The 26,519-nt window shown below is 43.0% G+C and overlaps 1 protein-coding gene across 1 annotated transcript in view; it reads left to right on the top strand.

The window, feature by feature from the left end:
- Window positions 1–26,519, top strand: part of ATP12A (ATPase H+/K+ transporting non-gastric alpha2 subunit) — a 160,713-nt gene that overhangs the window by 112,406 nt on the left and 21,788 nt on the right. Inside the window, exons 7-10 of the mRNA XM_004604512.2 lie at window positions 18,210–18,818; window positions 19,048–19,100; window positions 19,522–19,683; window positions 23,243–23,302. Of these exons, the coding sequence (XP_004604569.2) occupies window positions 18,210–18,818; window positions 19,048–19,100; window positions 19,522–19,683; window positions 23,243–23,302 (884 nt within the window). The remainder of the gene's footprint in view (window positions 1–18,209; window positions 18,819–19,047; window positions 19,101–19,521; window positions 19,684–23,242; window positions 23,303–26,519) is intronic.

Raw genomic sequence — 26,519 nt, 5'->3', positions numbered from 1 at the left:
GAATGCCGACTGGTTCAGCCCTTTTGGAAAACAATATGGACGCTTCTCAAAAAATTAGAAATTGAGCTCCCATTTGACCCAGTAATACCTCTTCTGGGAATATATCCTAGAGAAGCAAAAAAGTATAGTCAAGATGACATCTGCATTTATATGTTCATCGCAGCACTGTTTACAATTTTTATTATTTTTATTGAATCACTATGAATTACAAAGTTACAATCACTTGTATCACTTGTCATCCCATTGCTCATCAATTTGCTCGAGCAGGTGCCACTAAGTCTCCATTTGTGTCTGTAGGGTGCTGGTGTAGCCCAATGCTGTCTCCTTGCTCCAGGAACACAAAGAGCCTCAAACCATTCATTCAGGATCTTGACAAAGAAGTCTGACCATCTCGTAGGTGGGCGGCCAGGTGCTCTTTTGACGTCCGTGGAATCCAGTCAGTAATAGCTCTAGTCCAGCAGTCATCTCCAAATCTCATTATGTGTCCAGACCATCTGATTTTCGACACCTTGGCAAAGGAAACAAGGTCCCTGATTCTCGATTGTTGACAGAGGTCGGAACTCCGGATTCCTTCTCTCACTTGAGTGAAATGTGATATTCCAAGCATAGTTCTTTCCTCTTTGGGTCACCCGAATAGCATTCTTATCCTGTTTTCGTAGGGCCCAGGTCTCTGAGGCATATATTAGTGCAGGAGGAACGGTGGAGTTGAAAAGATGTGCCGGAGCTGGAGGTTCTTCATCCTCTTAATAAATTCTTTGACGCTTTTGAAACTGTTCCATGCTGCTCTTTTCCTCCTGTGCAGCTCAGGTGCCATTTTGTTCGTCGTGTTGAGTTCTCGACCGAGGTACACATAACTGCTGCATTCGGAGAGTTTGTTCCGTTGAGAGCAAATAGAACACCAGGAACTAGTCCATTTCTCATGAACATTGTCTTCGTGAGATTCAGCTGCAGTCTGATCTTTCCACACTCACGGTTGAAGTCAGCCAGCATTCGTGCAGCTTGGTTAATGTTTGGTGTTATGACAACGATGTCATCAGCGAAGCAGAGGTGGTGTAGTTGCCGACCATCTATCTTCACTCCCATTCCTTCCCATTCCAGTCGTCGCATGATGTTCTCAAGGGGAGCACTGAAGAGTTTTGATGAAATGGTATCGCCCTGCTGAACCCCTCTCTTTACATCGATGATCACTTCCTCGTAGAATGATGAGATTCTGGTGGTGAATCCATACTACAGCTCATGGAGGATCCTGATGTACTGAGTTTGAATGTCCTGTTTGGCTAGGGTAAAAGTTACAAAGTTACAAAGTGATTCATAATTAAGTTTTGGGCTATAATGTCTTTGGGGCTCATGCCTGCAATGCATGGGGACTGGGGGTTGTTATTCCTGGTTATGCAGTCAGGGATCACTCCTGGCGGAGCTCAGGGAACCATATGGCATTCTGTAGATCCAACTCCATTGGCAATACGGAAGCACCTTACCCTACAGCTGTACTATCACTCCAGCCACAAGCTCTCCCTTTAAATTATAGTCTTTCATTTCTCCAAGCACCTATGAGACCTAAGCCAAGAAACATAGAAACAAAGATCATGTTTTCTTGTGAAGACAGAAGAATGAAATACCGCATAAGAGACACTGCAACTCAGGCTGCTTTTGGAAGAAGCAAGCACTGGAATGTTAAATACCATGATTCCAAATCCTGTCTAGCATGAGTAGAGAGAAACATTCGCTACTTGATTTTTTTCTCATAAATATTGAGTCATTTCTTTGTGCTTATTAACCATTGAGGCAGTTGTTTCTGTTTTTTTTTTCCTGATTAATTTGGCCTTGTCTTTTGCCTAAATTGTTCATTGCCCAGTCAGAAATAATGTATTTGTGAAGTAGTGGAGAATCCTTCAAGCAAGTACTTTTTTAAAAATTTTTTAAAATTTTATTGAATCACCATGAGATAGTTACAAGCTTTCATGTTTGGGTTACAACCTTACAATGATCAAACAGAGCAAGCACTTATACACCCTCAAAGGCAAAGGTCTCCTGGAATCCTGGCCTCCAGTGGTCTCTGAATGTGCGCCTTCTAGCGATGAACCCTGAAAGTAAACTTTTTTTTTTTTTCAGTGCTATTTTGAATGTCTGCACTATGTTCCCTAAGAGAACTGGACTGCTATCTGCACAGTGATAAGAATTTCCTGACTGAAAAGTTTCTAAAACTATATATTTTGTTAGATATTAGATTTTGTAAAACAACTTACTCCTGCATTCATTCAAGTTGACTGACTTAAGAAATCTATTTACTTGGGTTCTTAGTAGGGACTAGCCTGACCTCGAAAGATCTAAATGTTTCCTTTCTTGCTTGGCAGAAAAGATAGGGAAAGCATATGAAGGTGTGCCTGCTGATCCCTCACAGGGCAGGGAGGAGTTGGCATCCAGAGTGATAAGGGAAAAACAATCAAGAAAAATTTACATTTCAACTCAATATTTGATTTGGTATAAGCATGTCTCATAAAATAATTGAGACATATTAAAAGCTATTTTTTCTAAGAAATGTAACTCTACCAGGTTGCTTTTATTTTTCTGGAACCCTATGTTGAAGAGAAGAGAGACAAAAGAAGTCAGTACAGAATCTTAAAAGGATCTACTGGTGACATTACACCATCTCATGACAAACCCTATTCGCTCATCCCCTCCCTCCACCTGAGCTCAGCCCTGCTCTGTTGCATCTTCCAATTAATTAAATACAGCTTGCTCTGCTGTTCCAGTCTGATGTCTGTTTACCCGCCTAAACCCATGCATTTTCAGGTGAATTAACACAGATCACACTTCTGCAGTGGCTTTATTTTCTAATTCATGTTAAGGGGTCCTGAGGGTAGCCTCATAAAGATTTCCCATCAAGCAACTTCATGTACCAAGCATTTCCTTTGCAGGATCCCAGGACGATGTTCCAATTGTGGCAGGGTCTCTCACACTTCTGGCCTCCCTGTCATGCACTTTTCTGAGCAGGTCTGACCCTTGATTTGTAACCCTTCCTATGTGGCTGGGGGAGGGAGGCAAAGAAGGGTCAAATCTACCATTCTTGCACTTGCTCACTTCTTAGAGGAACTTCACAGTAGAATTTGCAGTCATGCTGCTGCCAGCTTTCCCCAACACCCCTTGAAAGGAATTGTTTGTTTCTTTTACATGCGTTTTACTTCCCTGGGCTGATAGACAAAGCACCTGAAGTCTCTAACCATGTTCTGAACTCTTCAGTAGGTTGTGGTGTGATCCACTCCTCTACATCCACCTTTGATCAGAGCTAAATGTGAACAAAAGCTGTGACTTCTCATTTGATTCTAGAGCAAAATTTTTATATGTGCTAATCAAAAGAGAAATATGTTCATGGAATCAGACCAACTTACCTAGTGCTGACTTACATGTTGGATTGTCAAAGAAAATCACTTAAATTACCTCATATGGTTATCAGAAAAAACCTATAAATAAAAAATAGAGCTCACACCTGTGAGAATGGCTATCATCCAAATACAAGAGGTAAACGTTGGGCCAAACAAAAAAAAGTGAGGGAGAAGCTTTGCACACTATTAACAGAAATGTAAATTGCTGTATCAAAAGTGGGAAAGAACATGGATATACTTTTTTTAAAAAAATAGAATAGAAATAGAATATGATCTCTCACTGTTGGGTTTTTACTGAAGAACACAAAAGTGCTAATTTATTCCAAAGATGTTAAGCACCCCATGTTCATCACAGCTTTGTTCACAACATGCAACACTTTAATAACCCAACACCCATCAACAAATGAATAAGTAAAGATTCTGTATAAATCCAAAATACTACTCAGTATTGGAATACTACTCAGGAATTACAAGGAACTTACAGATCCCCACCATTTGGAACAACACAGATGAATCAGAATTATTAGAACATAAGCCAAATGAAGAGATACAAAAATAATGGTTTACTCAAGTAGTAAGTATACCAGTGAAAGAATTTTTAAAATGACTATAACCATCCACTTATAAGCAAATCTCATTACTTAATTTTTTCTAACAGCTGCATAGTATTCCATTGCATAGATGTATCATAGTTTCATTAACCAGTCATCTGTTCTTGGACACTTGGGTTGTTTCCAGATTCTGGATGCTGTGAACAGTGCTGCAATGAACATACAAGTGCAGATGTCATTTATACTGTGCTTTTTTTTCATTCCCGGGATATATTCCCAGAACTGGTATTGCTGGGTCATATGAAAGCTCAACTTCTAGTTTTTTGAATAATGTCCATATTGTTTTCAAAAAAGGCTGGACCAGTCAGCATTCTCACCAACAATGAATGAGAGTCCCTTTCTCCCTGCATTCAAGCCAGCACTGGTTGTTGACGGAAGGGATACTAGGGGTATTGCTGGTGGAAAATACTCACTATTGGAGGGATGGGTGCTTGATCATTATATGACTGCTAATCAATCATGAAAGCTTTGTAACTGTATCTTATGGTGATTCGATTTTTTAAAAGAATGACTATGAGAGAACCCAGAGCCACATGCCACAAAGATGCCTCCAGAACCCATGCCAGGAAACCCAGAAGTGGGGTGGTGGAGTTCCCCTCCCCACCCTAACAGAACCCCAAGAGCCAAAAACTTCCAGAACTCAACTGCCACCATACTCACAGCAGATCTCCACAGGCTCGGACAAGCCTCATCCATGAGTGAATCTGCTGAAAAACCCAGGTATGTGGGACTTGCGATTGAAATCTCCAGGTTCTCACAGAGTCGGGAATGGGCAACCTCCCCCATCTCCCTAAGCTTCCAGTAGCCTGGCAGTCACGTCCATGAACTGTCTCTGGTGTCGTATACGTTCCTTAACACCATGATCCAGAGACTCACAGATAAACCTCTCAGAAGAAAGGAACACAGCAACATACCTCAGAGATGCCTCCAAACCCCAAAGTCACCATCCAGTTAATGGTTTTTTTAAAATTAAGTTACAGAAAAAAATTATGATCCAATAATATAAAGAGAGCCTAATTCAAAAATGGGCAAAGTATTCAAATGGACATTTCTCCAAAGAAGAGATTCCAACAATAAGCACTTGAAGTGATGCTCAACATAATTAGTCATGCACAGATAATAGCAAATGCTGAGGAGGATATAGAAGGATTTCAACTTTGGTAGGTGGCTAGTGAGAACATGTATGTTGCAGATGCTTTGGAAAACTGGAAGTTTCTCCAAAAATTAAACAAAGTTACCATGTCCTAACAACTCTATCTTTAGGGCATTTGCCCAAGAAAACTGAAAACATATGTCAATTAAAATCTTGACTATGTTATTAGTGCCTGGTTTATAGGAACACTTTTTTTCCCCCACACCAAACCAGACCTAGCGTTTCACAAGTCATGAGAATATATGGGACTCTTTAGGTGGAGGGTTGACCTCTTTTAACATCACTTGAAGGCACCAGAGATTACCACATGGGTAGGTATAGGGTAGGTATGTGGCACATACTAGATTTCCATCAATCCCTGGCACCACAGACATTGCAGGATGCAGCCCTGTAGGTCCTGAGCACAGCACAAGGCCTGCTAATCCATGTAGCATTCCCGAATAGTACCACATCCGGTCCCAGTGCTAACAATTGCCACTAGAATCCCTGAACACAGCTTGGATGCCAGCCCCACAGCTCCAAAAATCAATATGAAAATGTAAAATTCTCCGCCACGGCTTGGGGCTCGCCCTGAAGCCCCCACCCCGCCTGGCACCTCTGGGCTGCCGCCGAAGGTTCCTGACCAATCTCTACTCTGCAGGTAAATAGGAAATCCCTTCGAGGCCCTGCCCAGCACCTTAGGGGGTGTGGCCTCAAAAGTGGGCGTGGTCTCTTTCCACAGGCCGCTAACGCGGCCGCAGTTGTTTTTTTACCATTCCATGCATTATGCTTTGGCCACAATTGATAGAACCCACTCCTCTGAAGAATTCCCTGGTCATCTTAGTCACTATATGTTAATAGTCAAGTAACTTAGCCTATCCTAATTTCACAAAAACTGTCAGTGAACACATCAAGTTGCACATAAAAGTCCTTTGTAAAAAGAGCATAGCCCCACATCTTCAGTTGAGGCCCCTCCCAAGCTAAGGAGAGCACCGGATAGTAAAGTCCATAACAACATGAAGAAACAGCGAAAATCCCCACCACCAGGAGAGAGCCAAGAAAATAACTCACTAACCTCAGAAGCGACTTCCCAGAAATTCGACCTCCTCTCGGATAAAGAATTCAGAGAGGAAATTGTGAGGATGGTTCACGAACTCGAAGCAACTATGGAACGAACTTCCAATAAATTAAGGGAGGATATGGATGCAGCATTGGAACGCTCCACCAAGATAATCCAAGAAGAAATGAGAGCAGAAATTTCAAAGCTATGAACAGAAGTCACACAACTAAAAGAATCAGTAGATGAAATAAAAAACTCCGTAGGAGCCCTCAATAGTAGAATGACTACAGCCGAAGACAGAATCAGTGAGCTTGAAGATGAGCTGCACAAGGCATATAGGAAACAACAAATAATGGCAAAAGACCTCAAAATGGCTCTAGAGTGAGTTAGAGTCCTAGGGGATGACCTCAGGAGAAACAACATAAGAATCATGGGAGTGCCGGAACCACACGGATCCAATCCCAATGAAAAAAACACCATTAAAGACATCATTGCTAAAAAATTCCCAGAGCTAGAGAATGCGGACATCCAGATCCAAGGAGTCAGAAGGGTGCCAGCTAAAAGGGACCCAAATAGAAAATCCCCAAGGCATATCATAGTCATAATGATGGATGCCGTGGATAGAGACACAATACTGCAAGCAGCAAGATCAAAGAAGGAGATCATATATAAAGGAGCACCCCTTAGATTCACAGCAGACCTATCAGAAGAAACCCTCCAAGCCCAAAGACAATGGTGGGATATAGTGAAAAAACTTCATGAAATGAATGCCTCACCAAGAATACTCTACCCGGCAAAACTCTCAGTTAAACTTGAAGGAACCATACACTATTTCATGGACAAGCAACAGCTCAGGAACTTCATAGACTCAAGACCAAATTTAAAAGAAGGAATCAAAAGGCTACTATAACACAAGGAAAAAACCTACAACAACAAACCCTACAGAAAAATGACACAAAATCCCATGATAATAATTTCTCTTAATGTTAACGGTCTAAATGCACCAATCAAGAGGCACAGAGTGGCAAAATGGATTCAGAAACTAAACCCAACTTTCTGCTGCCTACAAGAAACACATCTGAATAGTCAGAACAAACACAGACTCAAAATCAAAGGATGGAAAACAATCCTGCAAGCAAACAGCTCCCTCAAAAAAAAAGCGGGGGTGGCCATACTAGTATCCGATAGCATAGATTTCAGGCTGAAAAAGATCAGAGGGACAGCGAAGGTCATTTTCTATTCATCAAGGGATATGTACAACAGGAAGAAATCACACTCCTAAACGTATACGCACCTAATGAGCGACCAGCTAAATACTTAAAAGAACTCCTAACAGAATTTAAGGAGGACATAACTAGCACCACGATAGTAGTTGGAGACTTCAACACTGCCTTATCACCTCTGGATAGATCGACAAGAACAACACTCAGCAAGGAAACGATGGCTCTGAAGGAAGAAATGGAGGAGACAGAGCTAATAGACCTATATAGGGCTATACACCCCAAAAATAAAGAATACACATTCTTCTCCAGTGCACACGGAACGTTTTCCAAAATAGACCATGTTCTGGGCCACAAATTATACCTTAATAGAATTGGGAAGATAGAAATTGTATCAACTATCTTTTCAGACCATGATGCACTGAAGATGGAAGTTAATCACGCACAGACGCAGAGAACCAAATCAAACACTTGGAAATTAAACAACTCACTATTGAATAATGAGTGGGTCACGAAGGAAATTAAGGAAGAAATCAAGAGATACCTTGAAACAAATGAGAATGAAGACACAAGCTACCGCTACCAGAACCTATGGGACGCAGCTAAAGCTGTGTTAAGGGGAAATTTTATAGCTCTGCAAGCCTTCCTCAGAAAGGAAGAAAGGGCCTATATTGATACCTTGACTTCGCAGCTCAATATCTTAGAAGAGGACCAGCAAAAGGAACCCAAACCAGATGAAAGGAAAGGAATAATAAAACTTAGAGCAGAAATTAACGATATGGAAACCCGAAAAACAATCCGAAAGATCAATGAAACAAATAGCTGATTCTTCGAGAAAATAAGATTGATAAACCGCTAGCAAGACTCACAAAGAAAGAAAGAGAGAAAACCCTAATAAACTGAATCAGAAATGAAAAGGGGGACATCACAACAGAAACCAAGGAGATTCAAAGGATCATCAGAGACTACTTTGAAAGTCTGTATGCCACGAAACAAGAGAACCTAAAATAAATGGACGAATTCCTTGACTCCTACAATCTCCCAAGACTGAACCAAGAAGATGTGAAATACCTCAATAGGCCCATAAATATCAAGGAAATCAAAACTGTAATCAAAAGTCTCCCCAAAAACAAAAGCCCAGGTCCAGACGGATTCACTGGAGAATTCTTCCAAACATTTAAAGAAGACTTGTTGCCAGTTCTCCTCAAGCTTTTCCAGGAAATTGAAAAGACAGGAACTCTTCCGAACAATTTCTACGAGGCACATATCTCCCTAATACCAAAAGCAAACAAAGACACCACTAACAAAGAAAACTATAGACCAATATCCTTGATTAACACTGATGCGAAGATCCTCGACAAAATACTAGCAAATAGAATCCAACAACTCATCAAAAATATCATATACCATGACCAAGTGAGATTCATCCCGGGGATGCAAGGATGGTTTAACATTCAGAAATCAATCAACATAATACATCACATCAACAAAAGTAAAGATAAAAACCATATGATCATATCAATAGAGGCAAGAAAGCATTTGACAAAATCCAACACCCATTCATGATAAAAACTCTCACCAAAATGGGTTTTGGAGGAACTTTTCTCAAGATAGTCAAAGCCATCTACCACGAACCTATGGCAAGCGTTATCATCAATGGAGAAAAATTAAGGGTCTTTCCTCTAAGATGGGGGACAAGACAAGGATGCCCACTCTCACCACTTCTCTTTAATATAGTACTGGAAGTATTAGCAATAGCCATCAGGCAAGAAAAAGATACTAAGGGGATTCAGATCGGAAAGGAAGAAATCAAGCTCTCACTATTCGCAGACGATATGATACTATACCTAGAGAAGCCTAAAAGCTCTAGTAAGAAACTCTTAGAAACAATTGACCTGTACAGTAAAGTCGCAGGCTATAAAATCAATACCCAAAAATCCATGGCCTTCCTATATGCAAACAATGAGACAGAGGAAAGGGACATGAAAAAGCAATCCCGTTCACAATCGTGCCCCAGAAAATCAAATACCTTGGAATCAGCTTAACTAAAGAAATAAAGGACCTCTACAAAGAAAACTATAAAACGCTACTCCATGAAGTAAAAGAGGACACGAGGAAATGGAAACATATCCCCCTGCTCATGGATATGGAGAATAAACATTGTCAAAATGGCAATACTTCCCAAAGAATTATACAGATTTAACGCGATCCCTATAAGAATACCCATGGCATTCTTCAAAGAAACGGATCAAGCAATCCTGAAATTTATATGGAACAATAAACGCCCACGGATAGCTAAAACAATTATTGGGGAAAAGATGATGGGAAACATCACCCTCCCCAACCCTAAACTCTACTACAAAGCGGTAGCAATTAAAACAGCATGGTACTGGAACAAAGGCAGAGCTGAAGACCAATGGAACAGGGTGGAATATCCCTAAACAAAACCTCAAATGTATGATCATCTAATCTTTGATAAGGGAGCAAGAAATGTGAAGTGGAGCAAGGAAAGCCTCTTTAACAAATGGTGCTGGCACAACTGGACAACCACATGTAAAAGAATGGGCTTAGACCTCGACCTGACACCATGCACAAAAGTCAGATCAAAATGAATTACACACCTCAACATCAGACCACAAACCATAAGGTACATTGAAGACAAGGTTGGCAAAACCTTCCACGACGTTGAAGATAAAGGTATCTTCAAAGATGACACGGAACTAAGCAATCTAATAGAAACAGAGATCAACAAATGGGACTACATTAAACTAAAAAGCTTCTGCACCACAAAAGATACAGTGACCAGAATACAAATATAATCTACAGAATGGGAAAGGATATTCACCCAATACCCATCAGATAAGGAGTTGATATCAAGGGTATATAAGGCACTGCTTGAACTCTACAAGAAGAAAACATCCAACCCCATCAGAAAATGGGGCGAAGAAATGAACAGAAACTTTCCCAAGGAAGAGATGCAAATGGCCAAAAGGCACATGAAAAAGTGCTCTGCATCACTAATCATCAGAGAGATGCAGATCAAAACAATCATGAGATACAACCTCACACCACAGAGACTAGCACACATCCAAAAGAACAAAAGCAACCAGTGTTGGTGCAAATGTGGTGAGAATGGGACTCTCCTTCATTGCTGGCGGGAATGCCAACTGGTTCAGCCCTTTTGGAAAACAATATGGACGATTCTCAAAAAACTAGAGGTTGAGCTCCCATTTGACCCAGCAATACCACTGCTGGGAATATATCCCAGAGGAGCAAAAAAGTATAGTCGAAATGAAATTTGCACTTATATGTTCATTGCAGCACTGTTTACAATAGCTAGAATCTGGAAAAAAGCCGAGTGCCCTAGAACAGATGACTGGTTGAAGAAACTTTGGTACATCTATACAATGGAATACTATGCAGCTGTTAGAAAAAATGAAGTCATGAACTTTGCATATAAGTGGATCAGCATGGAAAGTATCATGCTAAGTGAAATGAGTTAGAAAGAGAGACAGACATAGAAAGATTGCATTCATCTGTGGAATATAGAATAATAGACTAGGAGTCTAACACCCAAGAATAGTAGAAATAAGTACTAGGAGGTTGACTCCATGGCTTGGAGTGTGGTCTCTCATTCTGGGCAACTCAGAGAAGGGAACACCAAGTAAAATGTGGTCGGAGGTCATGCGGGGCAGGGGTGGCGCGAGCCGAATGTAGACTAGAGACTGAACACAATGGCCGCTCAACACCTTTATTGCAAACCACAATACCTAATCAGAGAGAGAGAACGAAAGGGAATACCCTGCCATAGTGGCAGTCTGGGGTGGGGGGGAGATGGGACTGTGAAGGGTGGGAGGGACGCTGGGTTTACTGGTGGTGGAGAATGGGCACTGGTGAAGGGATGGGTTCTCGAACTTTGTATGGGGGAAACATGAGCACAAAAATGTATAAATCTGTAACTGTGCCCTCATGGTGATTCACTGATTAAATTTTTTAAAAAATAACAAAAAAAAAGAAAATGTAAAATTCTGTTAATAAAAATCAAAGTTTTTATTAACCTTGATCATCATATAGAATGACACCAATATCTCTATCAGATTAAAGCTAATATTTGGACATGAGAAGAAACATGTTTCATGCCATTCTTTTTAAGGGAATCCACCTCTAGTGGTACTCAGGATTTACTCCTGGTCCTGCACTCAGGGATCACTCCTGACATTGTGCAGAGAACTATATGGGATGTGGGGATTGACTCGGATCAGCTGCATGCAAGGCAGGTGCCTTACCTGCTGTACTTTCACTCCAGCCCCATCTCATGACATTCTTGCAATTCATAATTTCTTTCTCCAGCACAGTTATCCTATCAATTCGTTCACCTGGTGAGACAGAATAAATAAATGTGGGGACTTATGGGATATAGGGTCTCCCAGCCTGCCAGGAGTGATTCCCTAGTGCACAGACAGGGGAATGCTCTGAGCTCTGCTGGGTGTGGCCCAAACACACACACACACACACACACACACACAAGAATAAATAAATGCCCATTTACTGGAACATTGAGAAGGGAGATTCTAATACCTTATAGGACTTTCCTCTGTACCTCACACTCTCCAGGTGTCTGTCATTTTCCCTTTACCTGGTTTCATTTCAAAGACATCTGATAGAAGAAATAAATTATATCTGAAACAGCAGAGGCTTAGGCTAGATAAACTGGTGCTAAGAGTATCAGGTACTGAGGTCCATAAGTTCTTCATTAGAATCTGCTTTTAGAACAGCTTCATGCCAAGAAAATTCCCAGTCAGGAGGCCTCTGTGATTTGCTGTATTTCTCTCAGCAAGTTGCTCAGAAACTCAGTTACTACTCCAGACACAAGTTAAATCCAACCCCACACTCACCCCTTAACAACCTGACAGTGCTGTTAGTAGCTGAGGAGACAATACCCTCCTCTCACACAAGCATCTCCCTTTTCATTCCTCCCCAAGGTCTGTCTTGGCTGAAGCCAGGACCCAATCCTCCCAACTCTTTCAAATCGCCCAGACCTCAAAATGCACTTGAACTTGATCTGCTTCAAGAAGTGCTCATCTTTCGATGAGCTTGAACCCTCCTCAACTCCTTGGGATGACCCACTCTGGGTTGATGGATCTTATTTCTTCCTGGAAAAGTTCTTTGGGAGGAATCCCTGGAGGGGCTATGCGTCCAATTCAGTGCCTAGTTATCACTATCTCTCTGAAGAATGTGGGTGCCAACAGACAGAACTGCTCATATGTTCCCTCCAAGTTATCTGAACACGTTTGTGTAATGAAAGAGGAAGCCACAGTTTGCTCATGCCAGTTGCTGTAAGCTGCTTCATTTTTGCTGTCCCCATTCTACATCTTAAACATCTCTGCAAATTCCTGAGCTCTTCCCGAGACTGGGGAAATTAACAATTTCACAAGACTATAAATTCTATCCCTACACACAACCCCAAATATATGATCATCTAATCTTTGATAAGGGAGCAAGAAATGTGAAGTGGAGCAAGGAAAGCCTCTTTAACAAATGGTGCTGGCACAACTGGACAACCACATGCAAACGAATGGGCTTAGACCTCGACCTGACACCATGCACAAAAGTCAGATCAAAATGAATTACACACCTCAACATCAGACCACAAACCATAAGGTACATTGAAGACAAGGTCAGCAAAACTCTCCACGATATTGAAGATAAAGGTATCTTCAAAGATGACACGGAACTAAGCAATCTAATAGAAACAGAGATCAACAAATGGGACTACATTAAACTAAAAAGCTTCTGCACCACAAAAGATACAGTGACCAGAATACAAATACAATCTACAGAATGGGAAAGGATATTCACCCAATACCCATCAGATAAGGAGTTGATATCAAGGGTATATAAGGCACTGCTTGAACTCTACAAGAAGAAAACATCCAACCCCATCAGAAAATGGGGCGAAGAAATGAACAAAATCTTTCCCAAGGAAGAGATGCGAATGGCCAAAAGGCACATGAAAAAGTGCTCTGCATCACTAATCATCAGGGAGATGCAGATCAAAACAACCATGAGATACCACCTCACACCATAGAGACTAGCACACATCCAAAAGAACAAAAGCAATCGCTGTTGGAGAGGATGTGGGGAGAAAGGGACCCTTCTACACTGCTGGTGGGAATGCTGACTGGTTCAGCCCCTTTGGAAAACAATATGGACGCTTCTCAAAAAATTAGAAATTGAGTTCCCATTTGGCCCAGCAATACCATTGCTGGGAATATATCCCAGAGAAGCAAAAAAGTATAGACAAAATGACATCTGCACTTATATGTTCATCGCAGCACTGTTTACAATAGCCAGAATCTGGAAAAAACCCGATGACTGGTTAAAGAAACTTTGGTACATCTATACAATGGAATGTTATGCAGCTGTTAGAAAAAATGAAGTCATGAACTTTGCGTATAAGTGGATCAACATGGAAAGTATCATGTTAAGTGAAATGAGTCAGAGAGACAGACATAGAAAGATTGCATTCATCTGTGGAATATAAAATAACAGAGTAGGAGACTAATACCCAAGAATAGTAGAAATAAGTACCAGGAGGTTGACCCCATGGCTTGGAAGCTGGCCTCACATTCTGGGGAAAAGGCAGCTCAGATAGAAAAGGGTACACCAAGTAAAATGTGGTTGGAAGCCACGCGGGGGAAGGGTGATGCATACTGAAAGTAGACTAGAGACTGAACACAATGGCCACTCAACACCCCTATTGCAAACCACAACACCCAATTGGAGAGAGAGAACAAAAGGGAATACCCTGCCACAGAGGCAGGGTGGGGTAGGGGGAGATGGGATTAGGGGGTGGGAGGGATGCTGGGTTTATTGGTGGTGGAGAATGGGCACTGGTGAAGGGATGGGTTCTCGAACATTGTATGAGGGAAACACGAGTACGAAAAAATATAAACCTGTAACTGTACCCTCATGGTGATTCACTAATTAAAAAATAATTTTTAAAAAAAGACTATAAATTCTGCCCCAGACCTTGGGCTCACAGGAGACTAAGACAAAGGGCAATATCTGGGCACACTGTGAAATGAGGAGTCTAAAAGTCTAAATAAACAGAGCCCCTACCAAGTGGAAATGTGTAAAAAGTCACAACTCTGCACACACGGGAGAGGGGGAGACGAGATAATGTGTGGTGTTGTTCTGTTGTCCTAGGGCACTAAGGGCAGCTCTCTCTCGCACATGCCGCTCCCATTCGATGTCCCTTGAGCTGCTGTGATCAGGACGGCTCCTCCTTGTGCTCTGCTTCTGTGTATGCAGCTGTGCTCTCTTCTGTCTGTCTCTCTCTCTCTGTCTCTGTAGTCTCTCCTCTGGTCTCTTCCGACTTCTCTCTGTCTCTGCTTCTGTGTCTTCTTCTGTCTGTGTTGTCTCCTTCTCTTCTGTGTCTTCCCGTGTGTCTTCTGTGTCTTTTCTTATGTTATCTTCTGTCCCCCATCAGTGCCCTTACAGTCTTAGTTTATATAGCAAATTACATAGGGTGGTGACACAAAGGTGGGTTGAACATTAACAAATCAACAAAGAAGGGTAAGACCATTTCTCGAGGAGATTAACAAAATCTCATCTAAAGATTTTGATGAGATTACTAGGAGGTTCGCTCAAGGGTGGGGTCCAAACAAGGGTGTGTCAGGGTGTGTCCTTTCTTCCTTCCTCAGCTAGTAGTCCGCTTAAATAGTTATATAAATTTACTTCTAATATTTTTAGCAATGTCATTCTGTATGAGCACAGTAAGAGATATAAACTTAAAGTTTGGTTCTTTCTGAGGACATTCACTATATATTCCAGACCACAGTCCTCAGGCCAGGTTAGTCTTCCTAACTCCAGCAGGGTCCTAGTCTCATCGTTACTTTTGGATCATGACAGCATTTGTCTATGACCATGTTCTCAACTTATAGTTGAGTATTGTGGCACTTTGGCCTGGCCCATTTCGATGCCAGGGTAGCTGACAGCTTGCTCTGGGTCATTCCGTCCCTCATCGGGACCCTGCTTTTGGGGTACTAGGAACTAAGGGCAACTGAGTTGAGAAAGCAGATGCCCGGGAGTAAATATTATTGGAGTCAGTCAGCTCCTAAGTTACAAAGCATATTATTAACTGTCTTCCTGCGTCCATACAGAAAGCCATTGCTCTAAGGTAAACTAAGTTCTCTGTGGCAAGGCTAAAAGGGCAAATTCCACGTTATCCTACAGAAATGGAAGATTCTTATCTTAGCAACACAAATGAACCCTAAATTAACAAGACATATCTAGGAAACAAATGGGAATCCTCTGATACTTTACTTAGTAAGTAATACAAAAACCCAGTTTTCCTATAAAAAAAAAATCATATTTAACTTAGTCCTATACTAAGTTCCTCCCGTGCTGGAAAGTTTCTTGCTTTTCTACTTTCCAATAAACTTTTCTACTTAATAAATCTGAGTCTGAGCATTCATCCTTGAAAATATTGAAGAAACTAGAAACTGTGGAAGAACACAGAAACCTCCTCACTACTCCTGTATCAGTAACACCCTGCATGAACTACATGTGACATTGTTACTTATTACACATATTCCAACCACAGTAATGGTGAAGGTGATTCACATGAGACAAGGATATGAGGAAACAATGCACAATCCATTTTATTTTCAACCACTGAAAGTAAATTAATACTTCTGACAATGTATCTTATTGCCCCCAATAACTCAGAGGGAAAACATACTATAGTGGTCTAGCATTTTCAGAAATGATGGGGACACGCAGAGAAATTCAGGAAGCCTCAGGAAACACCACAGATGCCCTGCCATGGCTTCAGCCGCCCCAGGCAAGGCCATGCTACAGTGCATTTCCGAGCAGATTTCCTTTCTGTACAATGTTTATAAGTCAGTGTCAGGGTTTGTTATGAGTGAAAGAATGAGGAAACAGTGCAGAGGTGTGCCTGCTTCTGTTTTGTTGTTTGATCATCGCTCCTCGCTCCTCGTTGCAGAGTCATCGTCTCCTGGAACATTGAGAGGACAGATGTGAGGATGTCTGTGTGGGAGAGGAATCCAGGCAGCAGAGGCAAGTGGGCGGCCGAAGCACCGGCTCAGTGGGCTGTGTGGCAGGAAGGGAGCCTTCCTCTTCTACCACCTGAATCCTCACCTTCACACTTGCTAAGCCAGCTGGTGGACTTGCCTGCTCCAGGGACTCTGCAGCAGAGAGGCAATTAGGGACCATGTAAGTGACAAACAGCTTTTAACCCATCCTTTCCTCAACAACTCTCCTGAGGCAGGAGTATGAGGCAGGGCAGCAAAGTTCATACCACTGACTCAAAGTAATAAGAATATTGTGACATTACCTCATCATTCCTCTGAAGTCTTAAAATACTTAGAATCTTTTTCATGTTAAATTCTTCTTTTAGCCAATTTGTTATGAATTCACTAATTTAGCCTCACCAACTGTGACTTATTTGAGGGCAGAAAACTGCACAATTCAGTACTATTTCCTTTCACCATCCTGCAAATCTTATACAGATCAATCTAGTACAGGATATTCATTGATTAAAATGAGCTGAAGATTAGTTTTGCATAATATAGATACTGACAGTCCATTCAGATATGTACTATTTGTGGATTAAATGATCCTCTCCAGGCTTCTATAGAAGGAAAGGCAAGTCAGCCTCAGGTGAAAACAATTCCACTGCATCTGGGCTGAGCAGGTGACTGTGGATGGACCCTGACCCTATAACCAGTTCCAATGTCCATTATATCTGGATAGAGTCCAGCATTCATTTCCCAGAGTCTCTGGGCCCAACAAAAGCGGCATGTCTGTCTTCCCAAGGGGAAATACAACTAGTTCTACCCCACAAGATCTTGCTCTAGAAGACCTCACCCTATCAAAAACTAATGTGGTTGGAAGAATAATATTCAAAACGGTCAGTTGTTGGAATCAGCCAAGATCTCTACAACAGGGAGACGGAGCGAGAGTACAACAGTTAGGATGTTTGCCTTGCATATGCCAACTTCTGTTTAATCCCTGGTCCCTGAGCCTGCCAGGAATGATTTCTGAGTCCAGAACCAGATGTAACCCCAGAGCACTCCTGGGTATGCCTCCTCAAGCATCCCTACCCCCCAGAATAAAAACAAGATCTCCACAACAAAGAAGCTGTGTTGGGAGCTCCCTGACACTTTAGTGGGCACAATATTTACAGAGCTGCCCTCCTGGAAGCAGATGGCTCTAGGATGTGGGTGCCAACCTGGTGATCAAAGTTGTTGAACACTGTTGTTACAGACATACCTAACTGTAGGACTGGCAGACCACACCAAACTAGTGAGGTGCTTGGTTAAAGGTACCTGCCCTGTTCTTCCCAGAGACATGAAGGGATAACAGCAGGAGGACTGATACAGCAAAGGAAAGAGCCCCTGAAGCCAGAATGGTGTCATGCAAGGAAGATGCCCATTTGTCCTCCTAGTAGAGGTCACACTCATGAATACCATCAGAGATGCCACATACACCATGGCAGGCAAGAGTGGCTGGGACTGGCACCTGCAAAAGCCCTCCCCCCACAGGACAGAGAGGTGCGACTGACAAAGGAAGCTCTGGACAATTTGGCTGTAGCCAACACTTTTCCCACCTGACACCCGCAAGCACAAACAGCCCTTGCCTGCGGGGGAGGATCCGACTTCTCCTCAGATCACCTTCCACCAGACTTCTCCTCTCCCCCCTAAGCAAGCGGCATGTGTGGGGTACTCTCGGGCTTGAGTCCCGGATGTTTCTGCTTCTCTGTTCGTATCTGTCTAGAACAGAACTGGACAGAGGGGGGATCCAGCTTGGCGCCCGCGCGCCCTTCTTGGCGATGCCAGCGGGAGAGCGAGACCTGGAGCGTCAGACTCAGTTCCTCGCTGTGTACCAGTGAGTGCGTCCAGCGGGCAGGAGAGAGCACACGGCACATATTCCGCAGAAGCCCACTGTTGCAGGAACTTGAGCTAGAATTTCGGTCCCTCACACCCCCGACTGCACCCCCAGTGCGTGTTCTCGCCGGGCCCAGCCTGGTTCGCCTCAGATCCTCAGTGTTTTTCTTTGCTCGCTCCCTGGTTCGGCCCCTGCTTAGCCCGACGGGGATCCGGCGGCAAGGACTGGGTCGGGGCGGGTGGGGACGGCAGAGCCGGGTGGGTGCAGGTGTACTGGGAGCGTTTGTCCGCTGCACGCTGTCCCTCGCTGTGGTCATTCTGGGGCCCTCTGGGGGCGCACTGGCCAGGAGTGACTCGACCAGCTGGGTTCGCAATTCGGGACCCAGTTCCTGCGCCCGGTCCCTGGTCCTCTGCTCGGCCGGGCCCGCCTCCCGCGTCCTCCCGCGCGGCTCCGTGGGCGGGGCGGGTGCATTTAAGGCGCAGCAGCCGGCGGCCTTCAGTTGGTCGCCGCGAAGGCTGCAGGGCGCAGGGGCACAGAGGCAAGGCACATCTGCTCACTCCTGCACCTTTCCTCTTCCTCTTACACCCACACGCACACAGCAGCACGCTTACTCTCGCACACACAAACACACACCTACTCGTACACACACACACACACACACACACACACACACACACACACACACACACCCCTGCTGCGCACGCACATACTCATCTCCGCACGCCAGTCCTCAAGGCCCCCGCGCCCACCGCGGGCTGTGCCACCAGTGTCATGGGACAGGTAAGTTAACCTCCTTGCCCCCTCCCCGAAACTCGCACCTATTCTCGCGCCTGCGCCCTGCACCCCGCATTCTGCACCCCACTTCTCAGACCGCACCAGGATGCTGCAGAAATGGGGAATCACTGTGGGAAATCCAGGTCCCTTTAAGTGAGGTTCAAACCCACAGCAACCCAGCAGGTCTGAAAGGTGTCCAGGGGTGTTGACTGCCCACGGTTGGGGTTCTGGAGTTCTGTGGCCCTTAAGTACTCAAAAACAGATCTTGGGTCTTGTCTCAAATAGAGGGAGACTTTCCACCTTTCCCTAACCCCACCTGCAAGAAGCAGGAGTGGGTATTCTGAGAGAGGGGGTTCTCTGGGAAAGGGGAGCCTCAGGGGGTAAGGCTGAGACCTCTGTACAAAGCCCATCTCTGCTTTCCTTTCAGAAAACACCAGAAATTTACTCCGTGGAGCTCAGTGGAACAAAAGACATAGAGATAGCAGACGATAGAAACAGGACTGGTAAGGAGAAGTACAGGGGCCTGAAGAACTGCCTGGAACTCAGGAAGCATCACCAGAAAGAGAAGCCCCAAAAACAGCTTGATCTGGTAAGTGGATTTCATCCTTGGGCCCAATGGAAGCCTGCCAGTGGCCCCCTGCACTAAGAGCTTGACCCTGTAGCTCTCTTTTAAAAGGAAATAGCAGTCCCAAGGACTTAAAAGTCTCTTTAGATGTGTTGCTTCGTCAAAAATATGGAGCATAGTGTCTGTCCCCCACCCCATCCATCTGAGTTTATACTGGTTCTGGGTGTAGGTGCTTCCTGGGGGTACCCAGAGACCTTCCCACTATGAAGTAATTTCCAGACCCCAAGGGGAGGAGCACATGTCCTTCCTGTTGCCTCACATACAGCCTGAAGTGTGCAGGTAGAGACATAGTGCAGCGGATAGGGCACTTGCCTTGCATACAGCCAACCCTAGTAGCCCATATTGTTCCCTGAGCTCTACCAGGAGTGATCCCTGAGCACTACTCTGGTGTGACCCAGAAATAACAACAACAAAATAAAAAACATAGATAAGAAAAACTTGCCAGATTTTAGTTTCTCCCCTGGAGAAAGGTCAAGACTGTCTTGCTAGATTCCTGTATCTGTGCCCCATACTCTTCTGGTCAGAATATAAAGCCTGAACTCTGGGAGTGCAAGTCTCACTAAGTCCCCCCCCCTTTGCACTTATTAATCTGCCACTGGGAGATTTTCCACTTCTTTCTTGTAAAATAAGAAAAAAGTAATTTGCATTTCTGCAAAGCAAAGTGAGATGAGACTGGAAGGACTTTGTAAAGTACCTTATGAAAGTGCCATACTGCGATTCTTCGAGAAGAATCAGAATGTTCACGAAAACTACCACCAGGAACAAGACCGCCTCTGGCTGCAAATGGCTGGTTCCAGTGGAATGCTTGCAACTTGAGCTACATAATGCTGGTAGATCCTACAAACCATGAGGCTCTGTGGCCTTTTGATTAGGAGGCAGGGCTGGGAGGTCTGTGAACTTCCAGAATGTGGCAAGCTGATTGGCATCTGTTTATGGATTGGCTTTAATTCTATTGAAAACTGGCTAAAGCTCTGAATTGGGACTTTTTATTTTGCCTGGAGCATACCTTAAACTTTGAGAGCCAAAGTCTAGGAAATTATCCATTGATATTCTGATAGGCACTTAAGAATACAATCTTGGAACCTACAGTGGGTAGGGCATTTGCCTTACATGCAGCCAACCCAGGTTCGATCCCTAGCATCCCATATGGTCCCCAAGCACCACCAGGAGTAATTCCTGAGTGCAGAGCCAAGAATTATCCCTGTGCAGCACCCAGTGTAGCCCCCACAAGGAAGAAAGAAGGAAAGAAAGAAAGAAAGAAAGAAAGAAAGAAAGAAAGAAAGAAAGAAAGAAAGAAAGAAAGAAAGAAAGAAAGAAAGAAAGAGAACTTAGAAATTGGCTGACCTAAATTCAAGTTCAATTTGGCTAAAGTTTAGTTTTCTATTTTGATATATAGGAATTAAAAACAGTGCCAATCGCTTAAAGTTAAGAGGGTATGGAAAACAATGCCTGAGAAGCACTTAGCACAACTTCTAACAATAGTCATCCTTATCTTCTTGATATTGCTAGCACTTAGGATCAAAGACATGTCAAGTGCTCCTTAAAGCACTTTATATATGTATATATATATATATTCTGCATATGACATGAATATGATATGCCTATTTGTGTTGCTAAGATTCTTTGAGCACTTCATGAAGATGAATAATATAGAAAAGTAATTTCCATAGCATTAGCCGAGTTCCCCTCTCTGCAAAGTGAAGATAATCTATCTCTATCTCTTTTACCCGCTAAATGTCTCACTTACAGCTCCAGCAGACTTAAATGCTCTTGCCTACTGAACTCTCCAGAAAAGGAGAGTTTTTATGAGAGCATCCAAATAAACGAAGGGATACTGACTGCAACCTGAACAGGATATTCTGCTCTAAGGGGCAGTTTAAGGTGGGGAGAGCAGCTCAGTGGTAGGGAGCACATCTGTTGCATATGTAGGCCCTGGATTTGACCTAGTGCTGCCTTCCCACCTCCCAGCTCTGGACAGGAGATGGTTAGGAAGACAGACTGGCAGCACTCTTCAGCAGGGTGTGCCCACACTCTGTTCTCCCTAACACTTTTCAGCCCCCAGATCAGGACTAAGGGGAGGAAAGGGATTTGACCTGCAAGGACAGGCTGCATCCACAAAAACATGGTTCTAATGGTGACTTGTATCTTCACAAAATACTACCACAAAACTATGTCTTTGTTCTTTGAAGTTCTAGAAATAAATTCAATGAATTTGGCTAAGGAGAGGGTAACAATGTCTATAACTTCTATTCCCTGACACTAGATGCAGTGACAGAGATCAAACTGGGTCAGCCACATGCAAGGCCTTATACCTGTACTATCTATCCATTCCCCCAATTATTTTTTATTTTTTAGGTTTTGCTTTTGGGGTTATACCTGGTGATGCACAGGGGTTACTTCTGGCTCATACATTCAGGAATTACTCCTGGTAGTGCTCAGGGGACCATATGGAATGCTGGGAATTGAGCCCAGGTCGGCGTGTGCAAGGCAAACACCCTAACTGCTGTACTATCTCTCCTGCACCCCCCAAATATTTTTAATTAGAAAATTTAATCTTTTAACATAGCATATAATTTTTTTAATACACTTAGGAAAAAACATGGTTCTGGTACCAATCAAAATATAATTCCTTATTTCAACCAGATCTTAGAGAAAGGAAGTCCCTGTGTTTTTCTGCTTCAGGAAGAGAGTCCTTGAGCCATTGGCTCTCAAAGGAAAAGAAAAGGATTTTTCCCGCTTTTCTGTTCTAAAACATTTAGTAATATCTGTAGATGATTTTGGTTATCCCAACCCCAGAAAAGGTACTAGTGTTGGCATCTGGGAAGTAAAACTCTCATAATAAGCCCAAAATAACAGTGGTATCAATGCTATAAACTCAGTTTTAGTCTAATGATTCTGTAGCAAAATTAGTCAATATGACCACTGGTTTTATTGGACAGGTTGCTTGATTGTTTGGAATGATTCTCAGCCAGTGGGGCTGGGGTTCAATGTGAGCACCTGAGGGGTGATGCTGCTCAGGCCCTTTAGTGTCAGGAACTTCCCAGACCACCTTGGTGGTACTCAGGGGTCCATGACATGCCAGGGTTAAGCATATGAAAGGTAAGGTGCTGTTTCCCTTATGAAAAATGGAAATGGCAGATTCTTCATTTCTAAGCATTGAGCTACCTAAGTCTCAGGTATCTGATTGCAGATACCTGGATGACAGATGTGCTTGGACTTGCATGTGCTGGAGATCAGATTGAGGTGAAATATATTGTTTTTCCCATTATAAAAACAAAAAAACCCAATGAATTGATAAATGGCAGCGTAAGTCTGAACTCTTTAGGGAAGGTCAGAAATCCGCTGGTGGGTAAATTTGAACACATTTCCTGCAGCAGAGTGCTAAAATTCTTTCTTCCCTTAGACAGCACCTGACATAAAGAGCTTCTTTTCCTCCACATTTCCCAGCCTCTCCCCCACTGGAGGATGTCTTTTGGAATGATTTAAGTCACTATTTTCTTTTTTCCTCCCCCTTGAACTTAAGGATGACCACAAACTCAGCAATAAGGAATTGGAAACGAAATACAGTACAAACATTACTACGGTAAGTCATCAGGGAGATAATAGTTGGGTAGAGGACTCTTGTGGAGGAGGTGCAAACTGTGTGTAGAGTGTCGAAACATAGATGCAGATTGTAGAATGGATTTAGCACTGTGTTGACCATAGCAGCTGCCATCCATGTGACTGCCAAGCAGAGAAGGCTGGATGGACTTCTGTCATGTCTCACACCACCCAATTCACCCTTCAGCTGAGCCTGAACAGTTCACTGTAGTGAATACTTTTCTTTTGGTATTTGGAGCCACACTTAGCAAAGCTTCAGGGCTACTCGTGGTGGCATTGGAGCTTCTGTATGCAAAACTGGCACTCCCTCCCTGCCAGCCCTCCCCCATAAACATTGCTTTTAACTGTGATGACAGAAAAGCTCCAATGTCTGAGGGAAGGTTTGAAGGTTTCCTCATAGCCTTGGTCAGAAGTTGCTCTTAGTCCTGGTCAATGAAGTATAGTGGTCCTGGAAAGAATAGGGAAGCCAGGGCTAAAACTCAAGGGTATAGAATGAGTCAGAACCCTGCATGTCAGGACCAGAGAGATGATCTAAAGGTTAAGGGTCTTACCTTGCAGGAAGTTGACCCCAGTTTGATCCTTCAAGCATCACCAAGAGTGATCACTGAGCACAGAGCCAGGAGTAAGTCTTGAGTCCTGCCAAATGTGGCCCAAGTCTCCTGTCTCAAAACTGTAGCCTCCTTCTATAAATTCAATCTCAAGTTTCAAGAGTTGATGTCTTGATATCAGTGGATCTGAACATGTTTGCTAAAATCAACCAAAAAACCCTCTGTGACATAGTAGACTAGTTCTGAGAGAGGCAGAGAAGAGCCAACATTCCGGGCCTTAGGAGTAACCACTCGGAGTGGAGACAGGCATGTGTAAAAGTTCCATAATATTATCTCTGTGAAAAACAGAAGTGTGATGATGAGCTAAGAGAGCAGGAGACTGTTCCCAGAGTGACTGGAGGCTCCCTGGATGTGCAGGGTTTGAACTGGGGCATTGAAGGGTGATTCAGAGTCACAATGGCCAAGTGTTCAGGAATCAGAAAGTACAGAATGTTCTGGGGAGCACACTGGGGTTCCAGGACTAGTGTATCTGGAGAAGAGAGACAGGAGTGTGTTCTAATTCTGAGTGTATATGTAGACTTTCCATCAACAAACAATTTTCAGACACCATCAGAGCATCAAAAACTCAACAAATTTCAACTCAATTCTAGCATCTACTCAGATAGAGATGGTTTTAGATTATCTGGGTACAGATGTCAGTCTGTGAGATCACCCTCCACTTCAAGACACCAGGAACAGCCAGTGGAGGAGAATCAGGAAGGAAGATATAGGCACAAAGCTTCTGTGTTCCCTCTCCAGCTATGTTATGTACCCCAAATCTTTACATGTTCACAGACCCGGAAGCTCTTTTTTTAATTGAATCACCATGAGCAACACTTACAAAGCTTTCATGAGTTTCAGTCATAAAAAGATCAAACACCCATCCCACCACCAGTGCACATTTTCCATCACCAATTTCCCCAGTATCCCCCCTCCCCATCCCATCCCACCCTCTGCCTCTATGGTAGACTATTCTGGAAGCTCTTCAAAGTCTCTCTTTTCAGGTTTTGATGGAGGTTTTGTTACATTGGCATGGCTGATTAATGTCTTGATAAAATACAATTGAAATTCACCTCAGGGTAAGAATTAAAATTCCAGCATTATAATCACAAGGCTGGTTACCATGAAAACTCGCCTCCATTCTTAGGAGCTTCTACCCCAAAGTTACCTCATTGACATAAAAAAATACACCTTTCACTCTCAACATTTAGGAAATGCCAAAACTGTTAAGTTGCCATGAGCCAAAAATTTTTTATAAAGAACAAATTATGAATTTCTTGTAAACCACAATATTACAGCTATAAAAGGGCTAAATGTTGACAATATTTGTAACACTGTTGCTTTTTCTATCACATTAACTAAGGAATAAGGATTATAGTTCTTATGAGGGACACAATGTTTCAGAAGAAGGAAATTTCATAAAATTAATCTTCTAGTAAATGGAAATGTTTAGAATAGTGGAAAAGTTATTCAATACTGAAACAAAAGGACAGCAAAAGCAATATGGGGAAGATGAAAGATTAAGTACAGACTCAATAGTTGGTAAGTTTTTGCCATGTCAGAGTTCAGGTAAATCCCATCTAACATGGTAGTCTGTGAAAGGAAATTTGGGCACATAATGAACTAGGCCCCAGAGGATGCGGATAATGAAAAGAAGAGAAAAGAGTAGATTTTATTTTGAATTATACTATTTGAAATGAAATTATACTATTTGAAATGTCTCTGGAACATCTTGGTTGAAATGTCCAACAGCCTGAGAAACATCAATGTGGGTTTTGGGAAAGTAAGTTGTAAGTGGGAATGATGATACCAATTTGATGAACTCCAAAGCCAAGTATTAGAAGTATTTGAGCCTCGTCCATTGAAAAAAACTGGGCCCAATGAATACAGCAAAATGAATAAATCTGTGTTCTTAATTTAAGTAGCTTTCAACATCCTAGGCAGAAAAGACATTCACACAAGTCTCTTCATTAAAGACAGTGTGAATAAAACACACTGTGAGTGACCGTACAGGACTCTAAGGAGAAGGGGCCTCATGTACTAGACTGGAAAAGGGGTGCTTGCTTACCAAGAGACATTTATGAGGAAGTAGTACCATGTTCACCAGTGGAATTCAGAACTCTACCTATGAGCACAAACTTAGAACTGTGAACACATAAGAAAGCAAAAATTATAACAGGCTTAAGGATGGGAAATTATCCCATACACTCTAGAAGTTTCAAGACAGGATTTTCTGGTAGTAAATATGTTGCCATTAAGTTGGCTGGTAGCTTCTGTTCTTCAGAATCTTTCTGAGCCAAGAGGCTGCTCTCTTGGTCTAGCATTAGCATATGTCAGAGAAGCGTGGTGGGGTATCTCTGGAGCTGGCTCCCCGGTGAGGACTGCAGCTGCTCTTTCCAAGACGGTGACTCTCCAAATCCACATCTGTCAGGGAAGGGTAATAGTAAGAGTCTTTATTCTGGGACCATTTTGAAAAATAAATGAGTACATATATGGAGATGTTCACTTTTCTCTGGCTTTCTTGGACCTAGTAACTCCTACTCACAGCTTGCAGGACACTCACTTCAAGGAATAAAAAGGTCTGACTTCTGTCTATTTTTGCTCTACTTTCTC

Source organism: Sorex araneus, chromosome 1 (assembly GCF_027595985.1).
Source record: "Sorex araneus isolate mSorAra2 chromosome 1, mSorAra2.pri, whole genome shotgun sequence".
NCBI lineage: Eukaryota > Metazoa > Chordata > Mammalia > Eulipotyphla > Soricidae > Sorex > Sorex araneus.
The sequence above is the reverse complement of the archived record's forward strand: the minus strand, read 5'-3'. Positions and strand labels throughout refer to the sequence as shown.